General features: G+C 56.7%; 1 protein-coding gene across 2 annotated transcripts in view; it reads right to left on the reverse strand.

The window, feature by feature from the left end:
* The window catches only part of LOC140403073 (mitogen-activated protein kinase kinase kinase kinase 3-like), a 126,042-nt gene that overhangs the window by 98,121 nt on the left and 5,852 nt on the right, over positions 1 to 22,069 (reverse strand). For both annotated transcript variants that reach the window (XM_072490725.1, XM_072490724.1), the window contains exons 3-4: positions 15,436 to 15,515; positions 2,509 to 2,569 (exon numbers count right to left, since the gene is read on the reverse strand). In XM_072490725.1, the coding sequence (XP_072346826.1) occupies positions 2,509 to 2,569; positions 15,436 to 15,515 (141 nt within the window). The remainder of the gene's footprint in view (positions 1 to 2,508; positions 2,570 to 15,435; positions 15,516 to 22,069) is intronic.

A 22,069-nucleotide genomic window follows, 5' to 3' on the forward strand; every position in this document is an offset into this window, starting at 1 on the left:
TCGTCATAAACCCCCATCTCCACACACAACACAACATCGTCATACACCCCCATCTCCACACACAACACAACACCCCCATAAACCCCCATCTCCACACACAACACAACATCGTCATACACCTCCATCTCCACACACAACACAACACCCCCATAAACCCCCATCTCCACACACAACACAACACCCCCATAAACCCCCATCTCCACACACAACACAACATCGTCATACACCCCCATCTCCACACACAACACAACACCCCCATAAACCCCCATCTCCACACGCAACACAACATCGTCATAAACCCCCATCTCCACACACAACACAACATCGTCATAAACCCCCATCTCCACACACAACACAACATCGTCATACACCCCCATCTCCACACACAACACAACATCGCCATACACCCCCATCTCCACACACAACACAACATCGTCATAAACCCCCATCTCCACACACAACACAACATCGTCATACACCCCCATCTCCACACACAACACAACATCGTCATACTCCCCCATCTCCACACACAACACAACACAGCCATAAACCCCCATCTCCACACACAACACAACATCATCATACACCCCCATCTCCACACGCAACACAACACGGCCATACACCCCCATCTCCACACGCAACACAACATCGTCATAAACCCCCATCTCCACACACAACACAACATCGTCATAAACCCCCATCTCCACACACAACACAACATCGTCATACACCCCCATCTCCACACACAACACAACATCGTCATACACCCCCATCTCCACACACAACACAACATCGTCATACACCCCCATCTCCACACACAACACAACACCCCCATAAACCCCCATCTCCACACACAACACAACATCGTCATAAACCACCATCTCCACACAACACAACATCGTCATAAACCCCCATCTCCACACACAACACAACATCGTCATACACCCCCATCTCCACACGCAACACAACACCCCCATAAACCCCCATCTCCACACACAACACAACATCGTCATACACCCCCATCTCCACACACAACACAACATCGTCATAAACCCCCATCTCCACACACAACACAACATCGTCATACACCCCCATCTCCACACACAACACAACATCGTCATACACCCCCATCTCCACACGCAACACAACATCATCATAAACCCCCATCTCCACACACAACACAACATCGTCATACACCCCCATCTCCACACACAACACAACACCGTCATACACCCCCATCTCCACACACAACACAACACCCCCATAAACCCCCATCTCCACACACAACACAACATCATCATAAACCCCCATCTCCACACGCAACACAACACCCCCATAAACCCCCATCTCCACACACAACACAACATCGTCATAAACCCCCATCTCCACACACAACACAACATCGTCATACACCCCCATCTCCACACACAACACAACATCGTCATACACCCCCATCTCCACACACAACACAACATCGTCATACACCCCCATCTCCACACGCAACACAACATCGTCATACACCCCCATCTCCACACACAACACAACATCATCATACACCCCCATCTCCACACGCAACACAACATCATCATACACCCCCATCTCCACACACAACACAACATCGTCATAAACCCCCATCTCCACACGCAACACAACACCCCCATACACCCCCATCTCCACACACAACACAACATCGTCATAAACCCCCATCTCCACACACAACACAACATCGTCATACACCCCCATCTCCACACACAACACAACATCTTCATACACCCCCATCTCCACACACAACACAACATCGTCATACACCCCCATCTCCACACGCAACACAACATCGTCATACACCCCCATCTCCACACACAACACAACATCGTCATAAACCCCCATCTCCACACGCAACACAACATCGTCATACACCCCCATCTCCACACACAACACAACATCGTCATACACCCCCATCTCCACACACAACACAACACGGCCATACACCCCCATCTCCACACACAACACAACATCGTCATACACCCCCATCTCCACACACAACACAACATCGTCATACACCCCCATCTCCACACACAACACAACATCGTCATACACCCCCATCAGGGTAGGTGGATTGGCTCTGCTATCTTGCCCCTTAATTGGAGAATAAGTGGGTACTCTAAATTTATTTTAAAAAATACCCTTTATTACTGTCACAAGTGGGTTTACATTGACGCTGCAATGAGGTTACTGTGAAAATCCCCTCGTCGCCACACTCCGGCGCCTGGTCGGGGACACGGAGGGAGAATTCAGAATGTCCAATTCACCAAACAAGCACGTCTTTCGGGACTTGTGGGAGGAAACCGGAGCACCCGGAGGAAACCCACGCAGACACGGGGGGGGAGAACGTGCAGACTCCGCGCAGACAGTGGCCCAAGCCGGGAATCGAACACGGGGACCCTGCCGCTGTGACGAGTGGGCAATAGACTCTGCCCACATCCCAAGGACGAATATAGGGATACTCACCCGTGACAGACATGAGGACATTGTTCAGGATAAACAGCCAGGAGCATCTGTGAGGGAGCAGCTGTGAAAGAGAAGATGGAAAACTGAAACCCACTTTCACGCGGAGATTCGCCGTGTCTCTCAGATGGCTGGGGACGCTGGAACCATCCAATCCGTGTCGCATCCGCCACCCTCGACATCTACTCCCTCCACCACCGACACACAGTGACAGCCGTGTGGACCGCCTACAAGATGCGCTGCAGCGACTTCCGGGTGCGGCGATGACCAGCTGAGTCGCACGTTTTGGCAGCTCCCGGTGGAACGGACTTTTGGGCTCTTAATAGGAGCGCCATCGGCAATTTTAACAGCTAAAAACACTGTGCGGTAATCCAGAAGGGAATCCCCCCGGACACGGATGGAAAAAAGAGAGGAAAGTGGCCGGATTGCGGTGGATCCTCTAGAGCAGCGGCCAGGAAGGCAGGCACAAAGCAAGATGGCGTCGGAAGGAGGCAGTTTAATATGGGGCCCTGACCAACAAGAGTTCCTGCGGCGTTGCGTAGATGAACTCATAAAGGAGATGAAGGAGCTGTTGGCCCCGATATTACAGGCGATTGAGGGGCTAAAGGAGGAGCAAAAGACCCAGGAACAGGAGCTTCGGGTCGTGAAGGCAAAGGCTGCTGAGAATGAGGACGACATACAGGGCCTGGTGGTGAAGACGGAGATCCACGAGGCACAACACAAACGATGTGTGGAAAGGCTGGAGGTGCTGGAGAATAATGCGAGGAGGAAGAACCTAAGGATTCTTGGTCTTCCCGTAGGTGCAGAGGGGGCGGACGTCGGGGCATATGTGAGCACGATGCTGCACTCGTTAATGGGATCGGAGGCCCCGACGGGTCCGCTGGAGGTGGAGGGAGCCTATCGAGTTATGGCGCGAAGACCGAGGGCTGGAGAAACTCCTCGAGCAATAGTTGTGAGATTTCTCCGATACAAGGACAGAGAGATGGTCCTCAGATGGGCCAAGAAAACTCGGAGCAGTAGGTGGGAGAATGCGGTGATCCGCGTATATCAGGATTGGAGTGCGGAGGTGGCGAGAAGGAGGGCAAGCTTTAATCGGGCCAAGGCGGTGTTGCATAAAAGGAAGGTCAAATTCGGAATGTTGCAACCGGCAAGACTGTGGGTCACACATCTAGGGAAACACCACTACTTCGAAACGGCAGATGAGGCGTGGACATTTATTGTCGAGGAGAAGCTGGAGTGAGCGGGCCAGAAAAAGAACGTTTGGGACAAAAGTGGGGGGGTGAATTTGTGGGTTGAAGGGGGGAAAAGGGGGAAGAGAGGACTTCCCAAGTTGTTAAACCTGCGACCCTGTAACTTCTCTCTCTTCCCCATGTCGTGGGGGAGGGGGGGAGGGAGGATGAGGAGCTGGGGGCGCCGGCCATTGGGGGCGGGGCCAAGTGGGAAACGCGGGCTTTGTTCCCGCGCTATGGTAATCATGGCGGGAACAGGGAAGCAGGAAGGAGGGGGCCTCGCACAGTGTGAGCCGAGGTCACGGGGGGAAGCCGAGGTCGGCCAGAGTTTGCTGACTTCTGGGAGCAACATGGGGGGTGCAATTACGCTAGCTTGGGATCTAGCGGGGCAGGGGGGGGTTAACTGTGTTGCTGCTGCTGGGGAGAAGGGGGAGCTGGTATGGAAGGGGGGGGGTCGGGGCGGGGGGGCGCCGTCGGGGGGAGATGCGGCTACGTGGGAACCGGGTGAGGAGCTGGATTGAAAAAGGAGATGGCTAGTCGTCAAGGGGGGGGGGGGAGGGGTAAAGAGCCCCCCAACCCGGCTGATCACGTGGAATGTGAGAGGGCTGAACGGGCCGATTAAGAGGGCACGGGTACTCGCACACCTAAAGAAACTTAAGGCAGATGTGGTTATGTTACAGGAAACGTACCTGAAGCTGATAGACCAGGTTAGACTTCGCAAAGGATGGGTGGGGCAGGTGTTTCATTCGGGGCTAGATGCAAAAAACAGGGGGGTGGCTATACTAGTGGGGAAGCGGGTAATGTTTGAGGCAAAGACTATAGTGGCAGATAGTGGGGGCAGATACGTGATGGGGAGTGGCAAATTGCAAGGGGAGGCGGTGGTCTTAGTGAACGTATATGCCCCGAACTGGGATGATGCCAATTTTATGAGGCGTATGTTAGGACGAATCCCGGACCTAGAGGCGGGAAAGTTGGTAATGGGTGGAGATTTTAATACGGTGTTGGAACCAGGGCTGGACAGATCGAGGTCCAGGACCGGAAGGAGGCCGGCTGCAGCTAGGGTGCTTAAGGATTTTATAGAGCAGATGGGAGGAGTAGATCCCTGGAGATTTAGTAGACCTAGGAGTAAGGAGTTTTCGTTTTTCTCCTATGTACACAAAGTATTTTCACGAATAGATTTTTTTGTTTTGGGAAGGGCACTGATCCCAAAGGTGACGGGGACGGAGTACACGGCTATAGCCATCTCGGATCATGCTCCACACTGGGTGGACCTGGAGATAGGGGAAGAAAAACAACAGCTTCCACCCTGGAGAATGGACATGGGATTATTGGCAGATGAGGGTGTGTGTTTAAGGGTGAGGGGGTGTATTGAAAGGTACTTGGAACTCAATGATAATGGGGAGGTACAGGTGGGAGTGGTCTGGGAGGCACTGAAGGCAGTGGTTAGAGGGGAGCTGATATCTATTAGGGCACATAAAGGAAAGCAGGAGGGTCGGGAAAGGGAGCGGTTGTTGAAAGAACTTCTGAGGGTGGACAGACAATATGCGGAGGCACCGGAAGAGGGACTGTACAGGGAAAGGCAAAGGCTACATGTAGAATTTGACTTGTTGACTACGGGTAATGCAGAGGCACAGTGGAGGAAGGCACAGGGTGTACAGTACGAATATGGGGAGAAGGCGAGCAGGTTGCTGGCCCACCAACTGAGGAAGAGGGGAGCAGCGAGGGAGATGGGGGGGGGGTGAGAGATGAGGAGGGAGAGATGGAGCGGGCAGCGGAGAGAGTGAATGGAGTGTTCAAGGCATTTTATGAAAGATTATATGAAGCTCAGCCCCCGGACGGGAAGGAGAGAATGATGTGCTTTCTGGATCAGCTGGAATTCCCTAAGGTGGAGGAGCAGGAGAGAGTGGGGCTGGGAGCACAGATTGAGACGGAGGAAGTAGTGAAAGGGATTGGGAGCATGCAGGCGGGGAAGGCCCCGGGACCAGACGGATTCCCAGTTGAATTCTATAAGAAATATTTGGACTTGCTGGCCCCGCTACTGATGAGAACCTTTAATGAGGTGAGGGAAAGGGGGCAGCTGCCCCCGACTATGTCAGAGGCAACGATATTGCTCCTCCTAAAGAAGGAAAAAGACCCGCTGCAATGCGGGTCCTACAGGCCCATTTCCCTCCTGAATGTGGATGCTAAGATTCTGGCCAAGGTAATGGCGACGAGGATAGAGGATTGTGTCCCGGGGGTGGTCCATGAGGACCAAACTGGGTTTGTGAAGGGGAGACAGCTGAATACAAATATACGGAGGCTGCTAGGGGTAATGATGATGCCCCCACCAGAGGGGGAAGCGGAGATAGTGGTGGCGATGGATGCCGAGAAAGCATTTGATAGAGTGGAGTGGGATTATTTGTGGGAGGTGTTGAGGAGATTTGGCTTTGGGGACGGGTATATCAGGTGGGTACAGTTGCTGTAAAGGGCCCCGATGGCGAGTGTGGTCACGAATGGACGGGGGTCTGACTATTTTCGGCTCCATAGAGGGACGAGGCAGGGATGTCCTCTGTCCCAGTTATTGTTTGTACTGGCGATTGAACCCCTGGCCATAGCACTGAGGAGTTCCAGGAAGTGGAGGGGAGTACTTAGGGGGGGGGGGAGAAGAACACCGGGTATCTCTGTATGCGGACGATTTGTTGCTATATGTGGCGGACCCGGCGGAGGGGATGCCAGAGATAATGCGGATACTTGGGGAGTTTGGGGATTTTTCAGGGTATAAACTGAACATGGGGAAAAGTGAGTTATTTGTGGTGCATCCGGGGGAGCAGAGCAGAGAGATAGAGGATTTACCGTTGAGGAAGGTAACAAGGGACTTCCGGTACCTGGGGATCCAGATAGCCAAGAAGCTTTAAACTGGCTTCTACTTGTAGGCACTTGCAGCTGGAGCTTGTTAATTAGTTAATTGGATTAGGCCAGTTTTACAGAGGCTAGATTCACAGTATAAAAGTGATCCCCTACAGTGCAGACTTTGTTTGCACTGAGTGCTGAATTTGGTGCATTTGAGTGCGATAGTGAGAGTTTGGTGACCGAGGGAGTTAGGAGAGGAGGGAGTAAGGCGCTCCTTTCATTTTGTTTCCGACATTTCCGCAAAGAGTGCGAAGAGAGCCAGGAGTTTACAGAAAGTGTAGCTGACTGGGAGCAGGGTCGGTGGGCGGAGATCTAGTTAGTCCACAGGGCAGCTATATTCTGTCAGGTAAGAGGGGATGGAGGCTAGGCCAGTTACATGCTCCTCCTGTAGGATGTGGGTGGTGAGGGATACCACCGGTGTCCCCACTGACTATACCTGCGGGAAGTGCACCCAACTTCAGCTCCTCAAAGACCGTGTTAGGGAACTGGAGCTGAAGCTGGATGAACTTTGGATCATCCGGGAGGCAGAGGGGGTGATTGAGAAGAGTTACAAGGAGGTAACCACACCCAAGGTACAGGACAAGAATAGCTGGGTTACAGTCAGGGGGAAAAAAACAAACAGGCAGAAAGTGCAGGGATCCCTCGTGGCCGTTCCCCTTCAAAACAAGTATACCATTTTGGATGCTGTTGGGGGGGATGACCTACCGGGGGAAGGCCCGAGCGGCCAGGTCTCTGGCACTGAGTCTGGCTCTGGGGCTCAGAAGGGAAGGGGGGAGAATAGTAAAGCAATAGTTGTAGGAGATTCAATGGTTAGGGGAATAGATAGGAGATTCTGTGGTCGCGAGCGAGACTCCCGGAAGGTATGTTGCCTCCCGGGTGCCAGGGCCAGGGATGTCTCGGATCGTGTCTTCAGGATCCTTAAGGGGGAGGGTGAGCAGCCAGAAGTCGTGGTGCACATTGGTACCAACGACATAGGTAGGAAAAGGGGTGTGGAGGTAATAAACAAGTTTAGGGAGTTAGGCTGGAAGTTGAAAGCCAGGACAGACAGAGTTGTCATCTCTGGTTTGTTGCCGGTGCCACGTGATAGCGAGGCTAGGAATAGGGAGAGAGTGCAGTTGAACACGTGGCTGCAGGAATGGTGTAGGAGGGAGGGCTTCAGGTATTTGGATAATTGGAGCGCATTCTGGGGAAGGTGGGACCTGTACAAGCAGGACGGGTTGCATCTGAACCAGAGGGGCACCAATATCCTGGGAGGGAGGTTTTCTAGTACTCTTCGGGAGGGTTTAAACTAATTTGGCAGGGGAATGGGAACCGGATTTGTAGTCCAGCAACTAAGGTAGCCGATATTCAGGACGCCAAAGCGTGTAATGAGGCAGTGGGGAAGGGAACACTGACAAAGGAGAGTATTTGCAGGCACGGAGATGGGTTGAAGTGTGTATACTTCAACGCAAGAAGCATCAGGAATAAGGTGGGTGAACTTAAGGCATGGATCGGTACTTGGGACTACGATGTGGTGGCCATCACGGAAACTTGGATAGAAGAGGGGCAGAAATGGTTGTTGGAGGTCCCTGGGTATAGATGTTTCAATAAGATTAGGGAGGGTGGTAAAAGAGGTGGGGGGGTGGCATTATTAATTAGAGATAGTATAACAGCTGCAGAAAGGCAGTTCGAGGAGTATCAGCCTACTGAGGTAGTATGGGTTGAAGTCAGAAATAGGAAAGGAGCAGTCACCTTGTTAGGAGTTTTCTATAGGCCCCCCAATAGTAGCAGAGATGTGGAGGAATTGATTGGGAAACAGATTTTGGAAAGGTGCAGAAGTCATAGGGTAGTAGTCATGGGCGACTTTAACTTCCCAAATATTGAGTGGAAACTCTTTAGATCAAATAGTTTGGATGGGGTGGTGTTTGTGCAGTGTGTCCAGGAAGCTTTTCTAACGCAGTATGTAGATTGTCCGACCAGAGGAGGGGCAATATTGGATTTAGTACTGGGTAATGAGCCAGGGCAAGTGATAGATTTGTTAGTGGGGGAGCATTTTGGAGATAGTGACCACAATTCTGTGACTTTCACTTTAGTAATGGAGAGGGATAGGTACGTGCAACAGGGCAAGGTTTACAATTGGGGGAAGGGTAAATACGATGTTGTCAGACAAGAATTGAAGTGCATAAGTTGGGAACATAGGCTGGCAGGGAAGGACACAAATGAAATGTGGAACTTGTTCAAGGAACAGGTGCTACGTGTCCTTGATATGTATGTCCCTGTCAGGCAGGGAAGAGATGGTCGAGTGAGGGAACCATGGTTGACAAGAGAGGTTGAATGTCTTGTTAAGAGGAAAAAGGTGACTTATGTAAGGCTGAGGAAACAAGGTTCAGACAGGGCATTGGAGGGATACAAGATAGCCAGGAGGGAACTGAAGAAAGGGATTAGGAGAGCTAAGAGAGGGCATGAACAATCTTTGGCGGGTAGGATCAAGGAAAACCCCAAGGCCTTTTACACATATGTGAGAAATATGAGAATGACTAGAGCGAGGGTAGGTCCGATCAAGGACAGTAGCGGGAGATTGTGTATTGAGTCTGAAGAGATAGGAGAGGTCTTGAACGAGTACTTTTCTTCTGTATTTACAAATGAGAGGGGCGATATTGTTGGAGAGGACAGTGTGAAACAGATTGGTAAGCTCGAGGAAATACTTGTTAGGAAGGAAGATGTGTTGGGCATTTTGAAAAACTTGAGGATAGACAAGTCCCCCGGGCCTGACGGGATATATCCAAGGATTCTATGGGAAGCAAGAGATGAAATTGCAGAGCCGTTGGCAATGATCTTTTCGTCCTCACTGTCAACAGGGGTGGTACCAGGGGATTGGAGAGTGGCGAATGTCGTGCCCCTGTTCAAAAAAGGGACTAGGGATAACCCTGGGAATTACAGGCCAGTTAGTCTTACTTCGGTGGTAGGCAAAGTAATGGAAAGGGTACTGAAGGATAGGATTTCTGAGCATCTGGAAAGACACTGCTTGATTAGGGATAGTCAGCACGGATTTGTGAGGGGTAGGTCTTGCCTTACAAATCTTATTGAACTCTTTGAGGAGGTGACCAAGCATGTGGATCAAGGTAAAGCAGTGGATGTAGTGTACATGGATTTTAGTAAGGCATTTGATAAAGTTCCCCATGGTAGGCTTATGCAGAAAGTAAGGAGGCATGGGATAGTGGGAAATTTGGCCAGTTGGATAACGAACTGGCTAACCGATAGAAGTCAGAGAGTGGTGGTGGATGGCAAATATTCAGCCTGGATCCCAGTTACCAGTGGCGTACCGCAGGGATCAGTTCTGGGTCCTCTGCTGTTTGTGATTTTCATTAATGACTTGGATGAGGGAGTTGAAGGGTGGGTCAGTAAATTTGCAGATGATACGAAGATTGGTGGAGTTGTGGATAGTAAGGAGGGCTGTTGTCGGCTGCAAAGAGACATAGATAGGATGCAGAGCTGGGCTGAGAAGTGGCAGATGGAGTTTAACCCTGAAAAGTGTGAGGTTGTCCATTTTGGAAGGACAAATATGAATGCGGAATACAGGGTTAACGGTAGAGTTCTTGGCAATGTGGAGGAGCAGAGAGATCTTGGGGTCTATGTTCATACATCTTTGAAAGTTGCCACTCAAGTGGATAGAGCTGTGAAGAAGGCCCGTGGTGTGCTCGCGTTCATTAACAGAGGGATTGAATTTAAGAGCCGTGAGGTGATGATGCAGCTGTACAAAACTTTGGTAAGGCCACATTTGGAGTACTGTGTACAGTTCTGGTCGCCTCATTTTAGGAAGGATGTGGAAGCTTTGGAAAAGGTGCAAAGAAGATTTACCAGGATGTTGCCTGGAATGGAGAGTAGGTCTTACGAGGAAAGGTTGAGGGTGCTAGGCCTTTTCTCATTAGAACGGAGAAGGATGAGGGGCGACTTGATAGAGGTTTATAAGATGATCAGGGGAATAGATAGAGTAGACAGTCAGAGACTTTTTCCCCGGGTGGAACAAACCATTACAAGGGGACATAAATTTAAGGTGAAAGGTGGAAGATATAGGAGGGATATCAGAGGTAGGTTCTTTACCCAGAGAGTAGTGGGGGCATGGAATGCACTGCCTGTGGAAGTAGTTGAGTCGGAAACATTAGGGACCTTCAAGCAGCTATTGGATAGGTACATGGATTACGGTTAAATGATATAGTGTAGATTTATTTGTTCTCAAGGGCAGCACGGTAGCATTGTGGATAGCACAATTGCTTCACAGCTCCAGGGTCCCAGGTTCGATTCCGGCTTGGGTCACTGACTGTGCGGAGTCTGCACGTCCTCCCCGTGTCTGCGTGGGTTTCCTCCGGGTGCTCCGGTTTCCTCCCACAATCCAAAGATGTGCAGGTTAGGTGAATTGGCCAATGATAAATTGCCCTTAATGTCCAAATTGACCTTGGTGTTGGGTGAAGGTGTTGAGTTTGGGTAGGGTGCTCTTTCCAAGAGCCGGTGCAGACTCAAAGGGCCGAATGGCCTCCTTCTGCACTGTAAATTCAATGATAATCTATGATTAATCTAGGACAAAGGTTCGGCACAACATCGTGGGCCGAAGGGCCTGTTCTGTGCTGTATTTTCTATGTTCTATGTTCTAATTGGGGTACATTACATAGGCTCAATTTAACATGGTTGGTGGAACAGATGGAGGAGGATTTCAAGAGATGGGACATGGTGTCCCTGTCATTGGCAGGTAGGGTGCAGGCGGTTAAAATGGTGGTCCCCCCGAGGTTCCTTTTTGTGTTCCAGTGCCTCCCGGTGGTGGTCACGAAGGCTTTTTTCAAAAGAATTGAGAAGAGCATTATGAGTTTTGTGTGGGCTGGGAAGACCCCGAGAGTGAGGCGGGGATTCTTGCAGCGTAGTAGGGACAGGGGGGGTGCTGGCACTACCGAGCCTAAGTGAGTACTACTGGGCCGCCAATGTTTCAATGGTGTGTAAGTGGATGGGAGAAGGGGAGGGAGCGGTGTGGAAGAGAATGGAGAGGGCGTCCTGCAGGGGGACTAGCCTGCAAGCAATGGTGACGGCGCCGTTGCCGTTCTCACCGAAGAAATACACCACAAGCCCGGTGGTGGTGGCTACATTGAAAATTTGGGGGCAGTGGAGACGGCATAGGGGAAGGACGGGAGCTTCGGTGCGGTCCCCGATAAACAATCATAGGTTTGTCCCGGGGAGAATGGATGGGGGATTTGGAGCATGGCAAAGAGCTGGGGTAGTACAATTAAGAGATCTATTTGTAGATGGGACGTTTGCGAGTCTGGGAGCGCTGATGGAGAAATATGGGTTGCCCCAAGGGAATGCATTTCGGTATATGCAATTGAGGGCTTTTGCGAGGCAACAGGTGAGGGAATTCCCGCAGTTCCCGACGCATGAGGTGCAGGATAGAGTGATCTCAGAGACATGGGTGGGGGTTGGTAAGGTGTCGGACATATACAGGGAGATGAGGGACGAGGCGGAGATCATGGTAGATGAGCTGAAAGGGAAATGGGAAGAAGAACTGGGGGAGGAGATTGAGGAGGGGCTGTGGGCTGATGCCCTACGTAGGGTAAACTCATCGTCCTCGTGTGCCAGGCTAAGCCTGATACAATTTAAGGTGTTACACAGGGCGCATATGACTGGAGCACGGCTCAGTAAATTTTTTGGGGTAGAGGATAGGTGTGCGAGATGCTCGAGAGGCCCAGCGAATCACACCCACGTGTTCTGGTCATGCCCGGCACTACAGGGGTTCTGGGTGGGGGTGGCAAAGGTGCTTGCGAAGGTGGTGGGGGTCCGGGTCGAGCCGAGCTGGGAGTTGGCTATATTCGGGGTAGCAGAAGAGCCGGGAGTGCAGGAGGCGAGAGAGGCTGACGTGTTGGCCTTTGCGTCCCTTGTAGCCCGGCGCAGGATATTGTTAATGTGGAAAGAAGCCAAGCCCCCGGGGGTGGAGACCTGGATAAATGACATGGCAGGGTTTATAAAGTTAGAACGGATTAAGTTCGTGTTAAGGGGTTCGGCTCAAGGGTTCACCAGGCGGTGGCAACCGTTCGTCGACTACCTCACAGAAAGATAGAGGGAACGGAAAAGAAGTAGACAACAGCAGCAACCCGGGGGGGAGGGGGGAGGAATCGGACGGACTCTCAGGGATGTTATTGTATATGTATAGGTATTTGTTATAGGTAATTGTATATTGGACTGTTGGATTGTAATTTTGGAGAGTATTTATTTTGGGCAAGGCAGTTGCCATTTAGTTGGTGGAATTGCCATGACACGCCCCTCTCTACCCCAGAGAGAGTCCGTGTGTGTGGGACCCGTACTCCAGTGAGAGTCAGTGTGTGTGGGACCCGTTCCCCAGTGAGAGTCAGTGTGTGTGAGACCCGTACCCCAGTGAGAGTCAGTGTGTGGGACCCGTACCCCAGAGAGAGTCCATGTGTGTGAGACACCTTCCCCAGTGAGAGTCAGTGTGTGTGGGACCCGTACCCCAGTGAGAGTCAGTGTGTGTGAGACCCGTACCCCAGTGAGAGTCAGTGTGTGGGACCCGTACCCCAGAGAGAGTCCATGTGTGTGAGACCCCTTCCCCAGTGAGAGTCAGTGTGTGTGGGACCCGTACCCCAGTGAGAGTCAGTGTGTGTGCGACCCCTTCCCCAGTGAGAGTCAGTGTGTGTGGGACCCGTACCCCAGTGAGAGTCAGTGTGTGTGGGACCCGTACCCCAGTGAGAGTCCATGTGTGTGAGACCCCTTCCCCAGTGAGAGTCAGTGTGTGTGGGACCCGTACCCCAGTGAGAGTCAGTGTGTGTGGGACCCGTACCCCAGTGAGAGTCAGTGTGTGTGGGACCCGTACCCCGGTGAGAGTCAGTGTGTGTGGGACCCGTACCCCAGTGAGAGTCAGTGTGTGTGGGACACGTACCCCAGTGAGAGTCAGTGAGTGTGGGACCCGTACCCCAGTGAGAGTCAGTGTGTGTGGGACCCGTACCCCAGTGAGAGTCAGTGTGTGTGGCACCCGTACCCCAGTGAGAGTCAGTGTGTGTGGGACCCGTACCCCAGTGAGAGTCAGTGTGTGTGGCACCCGTACCCCAGTGAGAGTCAGTGTGTGTGGGACCCGTACCCCAGAGAGGGTCAGCGTGTGTGGGACCCGTACCCCAGTGAGAGTCAGTGTGTGTGGGACCCGTACCCCAGTGAGAGTCAGTGTGTGTGGGACCCGTACCCCAGTGAGAGTCAGTGTGTGTGGGTCCCGTACCCCAGTGAGAGTCAGTGTGTAGGACCCGTACCCCAGTGAGAGTCAGTGTGTGTGGGACCCGTACCCCAGTGAGAGTCAGTGTGTGTGGGACCCGTACCCCAGTGAGAGTCAGTGTGTGTGGGACCCGTACCCCAGTGAGTGTCAGTGTGTGTGGGTCCCGTACCCCAGTGAGAGTCAGTGTGTAGGACCCGTACCCCAGTGAGAGTCAGTGTGTGTGGGACCCGTACCCCAGTGAGAGTCAGTGTGTGTGGGACCCGTACCCCAGTGAGAGTCAGTGTGTGTGGGACCCGTACCCCAGTGAGAGTCAGTGTGTGTGGGACCCGTACCCCAGTGAGAGTCAGTGTGTGTGGGACCCGTATCCCAGTGAGAGTCAGTGTGTGTGGGACCCGTACCCCAGTGAGAGTCAGTGTGTGTGGGACCCGTACCCCAGTGAGAGTCAGTGTGTGTGGGACCCGTACCCCAGTGAGAGTCAGTGTGTGTGGCACCCGTACCCCAGTGAGAGTCAGTGTGTGAGGGACCCGTACCCCAGAGAGGGTCAGTGTGTGTGGGACCTGTATCCCAGTGAGAGTCAGTGTGTGTGGGACCCGTATCCCAGTGAGAGTCAGTGTGTGTGGGACCCGTACCCCAGTGAGAGTCAGTGTGTGTGGGACCCGTACCCCAGTGAGAGTCAGTGTATGTGGGACCCGTACCCCAGAGAGGGTCAGTGTGTGTGGGACCCGTACCCCAGTGAGAGTCAGTGTGTGTGGGACCCGTACCCCAGTGAGAGTCAGTGTGTGTGGCACCCGTACCCCAGTGAGAGTCAGTGTGTGTGGGACCCGTACCCCAGTGAGAGTCAGTGTGTGTGGGACCCGTACCCCAGTGAGCGTCAGTGTGTGTGGGACCCGTACCCCAGTGAGAGTCAGTGTGTGTGGGACCCGTACCCCAGTGAGAGTCAGTGTGTGTGTGACCCGTACCTCAGTGAGAGTCAGTGTGTGTGGAACCCGTACCCCAGTGAGAGTCAGTGTGTGTGGGACCCGTACCCCAGTGAGAGTCAGTGTGTGTGGGACCCGTACCCCAGTGAGAGTCAGTGTGTGTGGGACCCGTACCCCAGTGAGAGTCAGTGTGTGTGGGACCCGTACCCCAGTGAGAGTCAGTGTGTGTGGGACCCGTACCCCAGTGAGAATCAGTGTGTGTGGGACCCGTACCCCAGTGAGAGTCAGTGTGTGTGGGACCCGTACCCCAGTGAGAGTCAGTGTGTGTGGGACCGGTACCCCAGTGAGAGTCAGTGTGTGTGGGACCCCTTCCCCAGTGAGAGTCAGTGTGTGTGGGACCCGTACCCCAGTGAGAGTCAGTGTGTGTGGGACCGGTACCCCAGTGAGAGTCAGTGTGTGTGGGACCCCTTCCCCAGTGAGAGTCAGTGTGTGTGGGACCCGTACCCCAGTGAGAGTCAGTGTGTGTGGGACCCGTACCCCAGTGAGAGTCAGTGTGTGTGGGACCCGAACCCCAGTGAGAGTCAGTGTGTGTGGGACCCGTACCCCAGTGAGAGTCAGTGTGTGGGACCCGTACCCCAGTGAGAGTTTTTATATCTCTTACCTTTTCTATTGTATCCTCGTGGAGTTCATTCAGATTCAGCGTGTAGATTCCTTCTTCTGCGCCCAGGATTAAATACTGATCTGGAATTAGATTGAAAGACCTTGAACTTCCAAACACCAAAATTACCCTAAACACCAACCCAGAGAGAGGGACAACCCCCTTGGAGGAAAGTAAAACCATCCCCATCTCTCCGGCTCCCCCGCCCCCCCCATCTCTCCGGCTCCTCCCCCCCATCTCTCCAGCTCCTCTCCCCCCATCTCTCCGGCTCCTCTCCCCCATCTCTCCGGCTCCTCTCCCCCCATCTCTCCGGCTCCTCCCCCCCCATCTCTCCCCCTCCTCCCCCCCCATCTCTCCGGCTCCTCTCCCCCCCATCTCTCCGGCTCCTCTCCCCCCATCTCTCCAGCTCCTCTTCCCCCATCTCTCCGGCTCCTCCCCCCATCTCTCCGGCTCCTCTCCCCCCCCCATCTCTCCCCCTCCTCCCCCCCCATCTCTCCGGCCCCCACCCCCCATCTCTCCGGCTCCTCCCCCCCCATCTCTCCGGCTCATCTCCCCCCATCTCTCCGGCTCCTCTCCCCCCATCTCTCCGGCTCCTCTCCCCCCATCTCTCCGGCTCCTCCCCCCCCCCCATCTCTCCCCCTCCTCTTCCCCCCATCTGTCCGGCTCCTCTTCCCCCCATCTCTCCGGCTCCTCTCCCCCCATCTCTCCGGCTCCTCCCCCCCCATCTCTCCCCCTCCTCTTCCCCCCATCTCTCCGGCTCCTCTCCCCCGTCTCTCCGGCTCCTCTCCCCCCATCTCTCCGGCTCCTCTCCCCCCATCTCTCCGGCTCCTCTCCCCCCATCTCTCCGGCTCCTCTCCCCCCATCTCTCCGGCTCCTCTCCCCCTATCTCTCCTGCTCCTCTCTCCCCATCTCTCCGGCTCCTCTCCCCCCATCTCTCCGGCTCCCTCTCCCCCCATCTCTCCGGCTCCCTCTCCCCCCATCTCTCCGGCTACATCTCCCCCTATCTCTCCGGCTCCTCTCCCCCCATCTCTCCGGCTCCTCTCCCCCCATCTCTCCGGCTCCATCTCCCCCCATCTCTCCGGCTCCTCTCCCCCCATCTCTCCGGCTCCTCTCCCCCCATCTCTCCGGCTCCTCCCCCCCCCATCTCTCCGGCTCCTCTCCCCCCCCATCTCTCCTGCTCCTCCCCCCCCCCCATCTCTCCGGCTCCTCTCCCACCATCTCTCCGGCTCCTCTCCCCCCCATCTCTCCGGCTCCTCTCCCCCATCTCTCCGGCTCCTCTCCCCCATCTCTCCGGCTCCTCTCCCCCCATCTCTCCGGCTCCTCTCCCCCCATCTCTCCGGCTCCTCTCCCCCCATCTCTCCGGCTCCTCTCCCCCCATCTCTCCCCCTCCTCTTCCCCCCATCTCTCCGGCTCCTCTCCCCCCATGTCTCCGGCTCCCACCCCCCATCTCTCCGGCTCCTCTTCCCCCATCTCTCCGGCTCCTCTCCCCCCATCTCTCCCCCTCCTCTTCCCCCCATCTCTCCGGCTCCTCTCCCCCCATGTCTCCGGCTCCCACCCCCCATCTCTCCGGCTCCTCTCCCCCAATCTCTCCGGCTCCTACCCCCATCTCTCCGGCTCCTCCCCCCCCATCTCTCCGGCTCCTCTCCCCCCATCTCTCCGGCTCCTCTCCCCCCATCTCTCCGGCTCCTCTCCCCCCATCTCTCCGGCTCCTCTCCCCCCATCTCTCCGGCTCCTCTCCCCCCATCTCTCCGGCTCCTCTCCCCCCATCTCTCCGGCTCCTCTCCCCCCATCTCTCCGGCTCCTCTCCCCCCATCTCTCCGGCTCCTCTCCCCCCATCTCTCCGGCTCCCCCCCCCCCATCTCTCCCCCTCCTCCCCCCCCCCCATCTCTCCGGCTCCTCTCCCCCATCTCTCCGGCTCCTCTCCCCCATCTCTCCGGCTCCTCTCCCCCCATCTCTCCGGCTCCTCCCCCCCCATCTCTCCCGCTCCTCCCCCCCCATCTCTCCCCCTCCTCCCCCCCCATCTCTCCGGCTCCTCTCCCCCCCATTTCTCCGGCTCCTCTCCCCCCATCTCTCCAGCTCCTCTTCCCCCATCTCTCCGGCTCCTCCCCCCATCTCTCCGGCTCCTCTCCCCCCCCCATCTCTCCCCCTCCTCCCCCCCCATCTCTCCGGCCCCCACCCCCCATCTCTCCGGCTCCTCCCCCCCCATCTCTCCGGCTCATCTCCCCCCATCTCTCCGGCTCCTCTCCCCCCATCTCTCCGGCTCCTCTCCCCCCATCTCTCCGGCTCCTCCCCCCCCCCCATCTCTCCCCCTCCTCTTCCCCCCATCTGTCCGGCTCCTCTTCCCCCCATCTCTCCGGCTCCTCTCCCCCCATCTCTCCGGCTCCTCCCCCCCCATCTCTCCCCCTCCTCTTCCCCCCATCTCTCCGGCTCCTCTCCCCCGTCTCTCCGGCTCCTCTCCCCCCATCTCTCCGGCTCCTCTCCCCCCATCTCTCCGGCTCCTCTCCCCCCATCTCTCCGGCTCCTCTCCCCCCATCTCTCCGGCTCCTCTCCCCCTATCTCTCCTGCTCCTCTCTCCCCATCTCTCCGGCTCCTCTCCCCCCATCTCTCCGGCTCCCTCTCCCCCCATCTCTCCGGCTCCCTCTCCCCCCATCTCTCCGGCTACATCTCCCCCTATCTCTCCGGCTCCTCTCCCCCCATCTCTCCGGCTCCTCTCCCCCCATCTCTCCGGCTCCATCTCCCCCCATCTCTCCGGCTCCTCTCCCCCCATCTCTCCGGCTCCTCTCCCCCCATCTCTCCGGCTCCTCCCCCCCCCATCTCTCCGGCTCCTCTCCCCCCCCATCTCTCCTGCTCCTCCCCCCCCCCCCATCTCTCCGGCTCCTCTCCCACCATCTCTCCGGCTCCTCTCCCCCCCATCTCTCCGGCTCCTCTCCCCCCATCTCTCCGGCTCCTCTCCCCCATCTCTCCGGCTCCTCTCCCCCCATCTCTCCGGCTCCTCTCCCCCCATCTCTCCGGCTCCTCTTCCCCCATCTCTCCGGCTCCTCTCCCCCAACTCTCCGGCTCCTCTCCCCCCATCTCTCCGGCTCCTCTCCCCCCATCTCTCCGGCTCCTCTCCCCCAACTCTCTGGCTCCTCTCCCCCATCTCTCCGGCTCCTCTCCCCCCCATCTCTCCGGCTCCTCTCCCCCCCATCTCTCCGGCTCCTCTCCCCCATCTCTCCGGCTCCTCTCCCCCCCATCTCTCTGGCTCCTCCCCCCCCCCATCTCTCCGGTTCCTCCCCCCCCCATCTCTCCAGCTCCTCCCACCCATCTCTCCGGCTCCTCTCCCCCCATCACTCCGGCTCCTCTCCCCCCATCTCTCCGGCTCCTCTCCCCCCATCTCCCCGGCTACTCTCCCCCCATCTCTCCGGCTCCTCTCCCCCATCTCTCCGGCTCCTCTCCCCCCATCTCTCCCCCTCCTCTCCCCCCATCTCTCTGCCTCCTCTCCCCCTCCTCTCCCCCCATCTCTCCGGCTCCTCTCCCCCCATCTCTCCGGCTCCTCTCCCCCCCATCTCTCCGGCTCCTCTCCCCCCCATCTCTCCGGCTCCTCTCCCCCCATCTCTCCGGCTCCGCTCCCCCCATCTCTCCAGCTCCTCTCCCCCCATCTCTCCGGCTCCTCTCCCCCCATCTCTCCGGCTCCGCTCCCCCCATCTCCCCGGCTCCTCTCCCCCTCCTCGCCCCCCATCTCTCCGGCTCCTCTCCCCCCATCTCTCCGGCTCCTCTCGTCCCATCTCTCCGGCTCCTCTTCCCCCCATCTGTCCGGCTCCTCTCCCCCATCTCTCCGGCTCCTCTCCCCCCATCTCTCCGGCTCCTCTCCCCCCATCTCTCCGGCTCCTCTCCCCCCCATCTCTCCGGCACCTCTCCCCCCATCTCTCCGGCTCCTCTCCCCCCATCTCTCCGGCTCCTCTCCCCCCATCTCTCTATCTCCTCCCCCCCATCTCTCCGGCTCCTTTCCCCCCATCTCTCCGGCTCCTCTCCCCCCATCTCTCCGGCTCCTCTCCCCCATCTCTCCGGCTCCTCTCCCCCCCATCTCTCCGGCACCTCTCCCCCCATCTCTCCGGCTCCTCCCCCCCCATCTCTCCGGCTCCTCTCCCCCCATCTCTCTATCTCCTCCCCCCCATCTCTCCGGCTCCTCTCCCCCCATCTCTCCGGCTCCTCTCCCCCCATCTCTCCGGCTCCTCTCCCCCCATCTCTCCGGCTCCTCTCCCCCCATGTCTCCGGCTCCTCTCCCCCCATCTCTCCGGCTCCTCTCCCCCCATCTCTCCCCCTCCTCTCCCCCATCTCTCCGGCTCCTCTCCCCCCATCTCTCCGGCTCCTCTCCCCCCATCTCTCCGGCTCCTCTCTCCTGCCATCTCTCCGGCTCCTCTACCCCCATCTCTCCGGCTCCTCTCCCCCCCATCTCTCCGGCTCCTCTCCCCCCAACTCTCCGGCTCCCTCTCCCCCCAACTCTCCGGCTCCATCTCCCCCCATCTCTCCGGCTCCTCTCCCCCCATCTCTCCGGCTCCTCTCCCCCCATCTCTCCGGCTCCTCTCCCCCCATCTCTCCGGCTCCTCTCCCCCCATCTCTCCGGCTCCTCTCCCCCCCCATCGCTCCGGCTCCTCTCCCCCCATCTCTCCGGCTCCTCTCCCCCCCATCGCTCCGGCTCCTCTCCCCCCATCGCTCCGGCTCCTCTCCCCCCATCTCTCCGGCTCCTCTCCCCCCATCTCTCCGGCTCCTCTCCCCCCATCTCTCCGGCTCCTCTCCCCCCATCTCTCCGGCTCCTCTCCCCCCATCTCTCCGGCTCCTCTCTCCCCATCTTTCCCCCTCCTCTCCCCCCATCTCTCCGGCTCCTCTCTCCCCCATCTCTCCGGCTCCTCTCCCCTCATCTCTCCCCCTCCTCTCCCCCCATCTCTCCGGCTCCTCCCCCCCCATCTCTCCGGCTCCTCTCCCCCCATCTCTCCGGCTCCTCTCCCCCCATCTCTCCGGCTCCTCTCCCCCCATCTCTCCGGCTCCTCTCCCCCCATCTCTCCGGCTCCTCTCCCCCCATCTCTCCGGCTCCTCTCCCCCCATCTCTCCGGCTCCTCTCCCCTCATCTCTCCGGCTCCTCTCCCCCCATCTCTCCGGCTCCTCTCCCCCATCTCTCCGGCTCCTCTCCCCCCCTCGGGAGGTCCCGAAGTGCCTCACTCACAATGAGGGGGTTATTTTTGAAGTGAGGTCACTGTTGTGATGTGGGAAACGCAGCAGCCAATTTACACACAGCAAGATCCCACACACAGCAATGTGAGAATGGCCCACATCATCTGTGTTTAGTGATGTTGGGCGAGGGATAAATATTGGTCCCTGGACACCGGGGAACTCACTCAGTACTGACCCTCTGACAGTGCGGCACTCCCTCAGTACTGACCCTCTGACAGTGCCGCACTCCTTCAGTACTGACCCTCTGACAATGCGGCACTCCCTCAGTACTGACCCTCTGACAGTGCGGCGCTCCATCAGTACTGACCCTCTGACAGTGCGGCGCTCCCTCAGTACTGACCCTCTGACAGTGCGGCACTCCCTCAGTACTGACCCTCTGTCAGTGCGGCGCTCCCTCAGTACTGACCCTCTGACAGTGCGGCACTCCCTCAGTACTGACCCTCTGACAGTGCGGCACTCTCTCAGTACTGACCCTCTGACAGTGCGGCACTCCCTCAGTACTGACCCTCTGACAGTGCGGCACTCCCTCAGTACTGACCCTCTGACAGTGCCGCGCTCCCTCAGTACTGAACCTCTGACAGCGCGGCTCTCCCTCAGTACTGACCCTCTGACAGTGCGGCACTCCCTCAGTACTGACCCTCTGACAGTGCGGCACTCCCTCAGTACTGACCCTCTGACAGTGCAGCGCTCCCTCAGTACTGACCCTCTGACAGTGCAGCACTCCCTCAGTACTGACCCTCTGACAGTGCGGCGCTCCCTCAGTACTGACCCTTGGAGTCTTGATAATGGGACTCAAGTTACAGAGATAGGGAGGGTTGTAGGGACTGGAGGTGGTTTCAGAGATGGGAGGGTTGTAGGGGCTCGAGGAGGTTACAGAGATAGGGAGGGTTGTAGGGGCTGGAGGAGGTTACAGAGATAGGGAGGGTTGTTGGGACTGGAGGAGGTTACAGAGATAGGGAGGGTTGTAGGGACTGGAGGAGGTAACAGAGATGGGAGGGTTGTAGGGGCTCGAGGAGGTTACAGAGATAGGGAGGGTTGTAGGGGCTCGAGGAGGTTACAGAGATAGGGAGGGTTGTAGGGGCTGGAGGAGGTTACAGAGATAGGGATTGTTGTAGAGGCTGGAGGAGGTTACAGAGATAGGGAGGGTTGTAGGGACTGGAGGAGGTTACAGAGATGGGAGGGTTGTAGGGGCTCGAGGAGGTTACAGAGATAGGGAGGGTTGTAGGGGCTGGAGGAGGTTACAGACAGCGGGAGGGTTGTAGGGGCTGGAGGAGGTTACAGAGATAGGGAGGGTTGTAGGTGCTGGAGGAGGTTACAGAGATATGGAGGGTTGTAAGGGCTGGAGGAGGTTACAGAGAGAGAGAGGGTTGTAGGTGCTGGAGGAGGTTACAGAGATATGGAGGGTTGTAGGGGTTGGAGGAGGTTACAG

Source organism: Scyliorhinus torazame, chromosome 26 (genome assembly GCF_047496885.1).
Source record: "Scyliorhinus torazame isolate Kashiwa2021f chromosome 26, sScyTor2.1, whole genome shotgun sequence".
NCBI classification, from domain to species: Eukaryota; Metazoa; Chordata; class Chondrichthyes; order Carcharhiniformes; family Scyliorhinidae; genus Scyliorhinus; species Scyliorhinus torazame.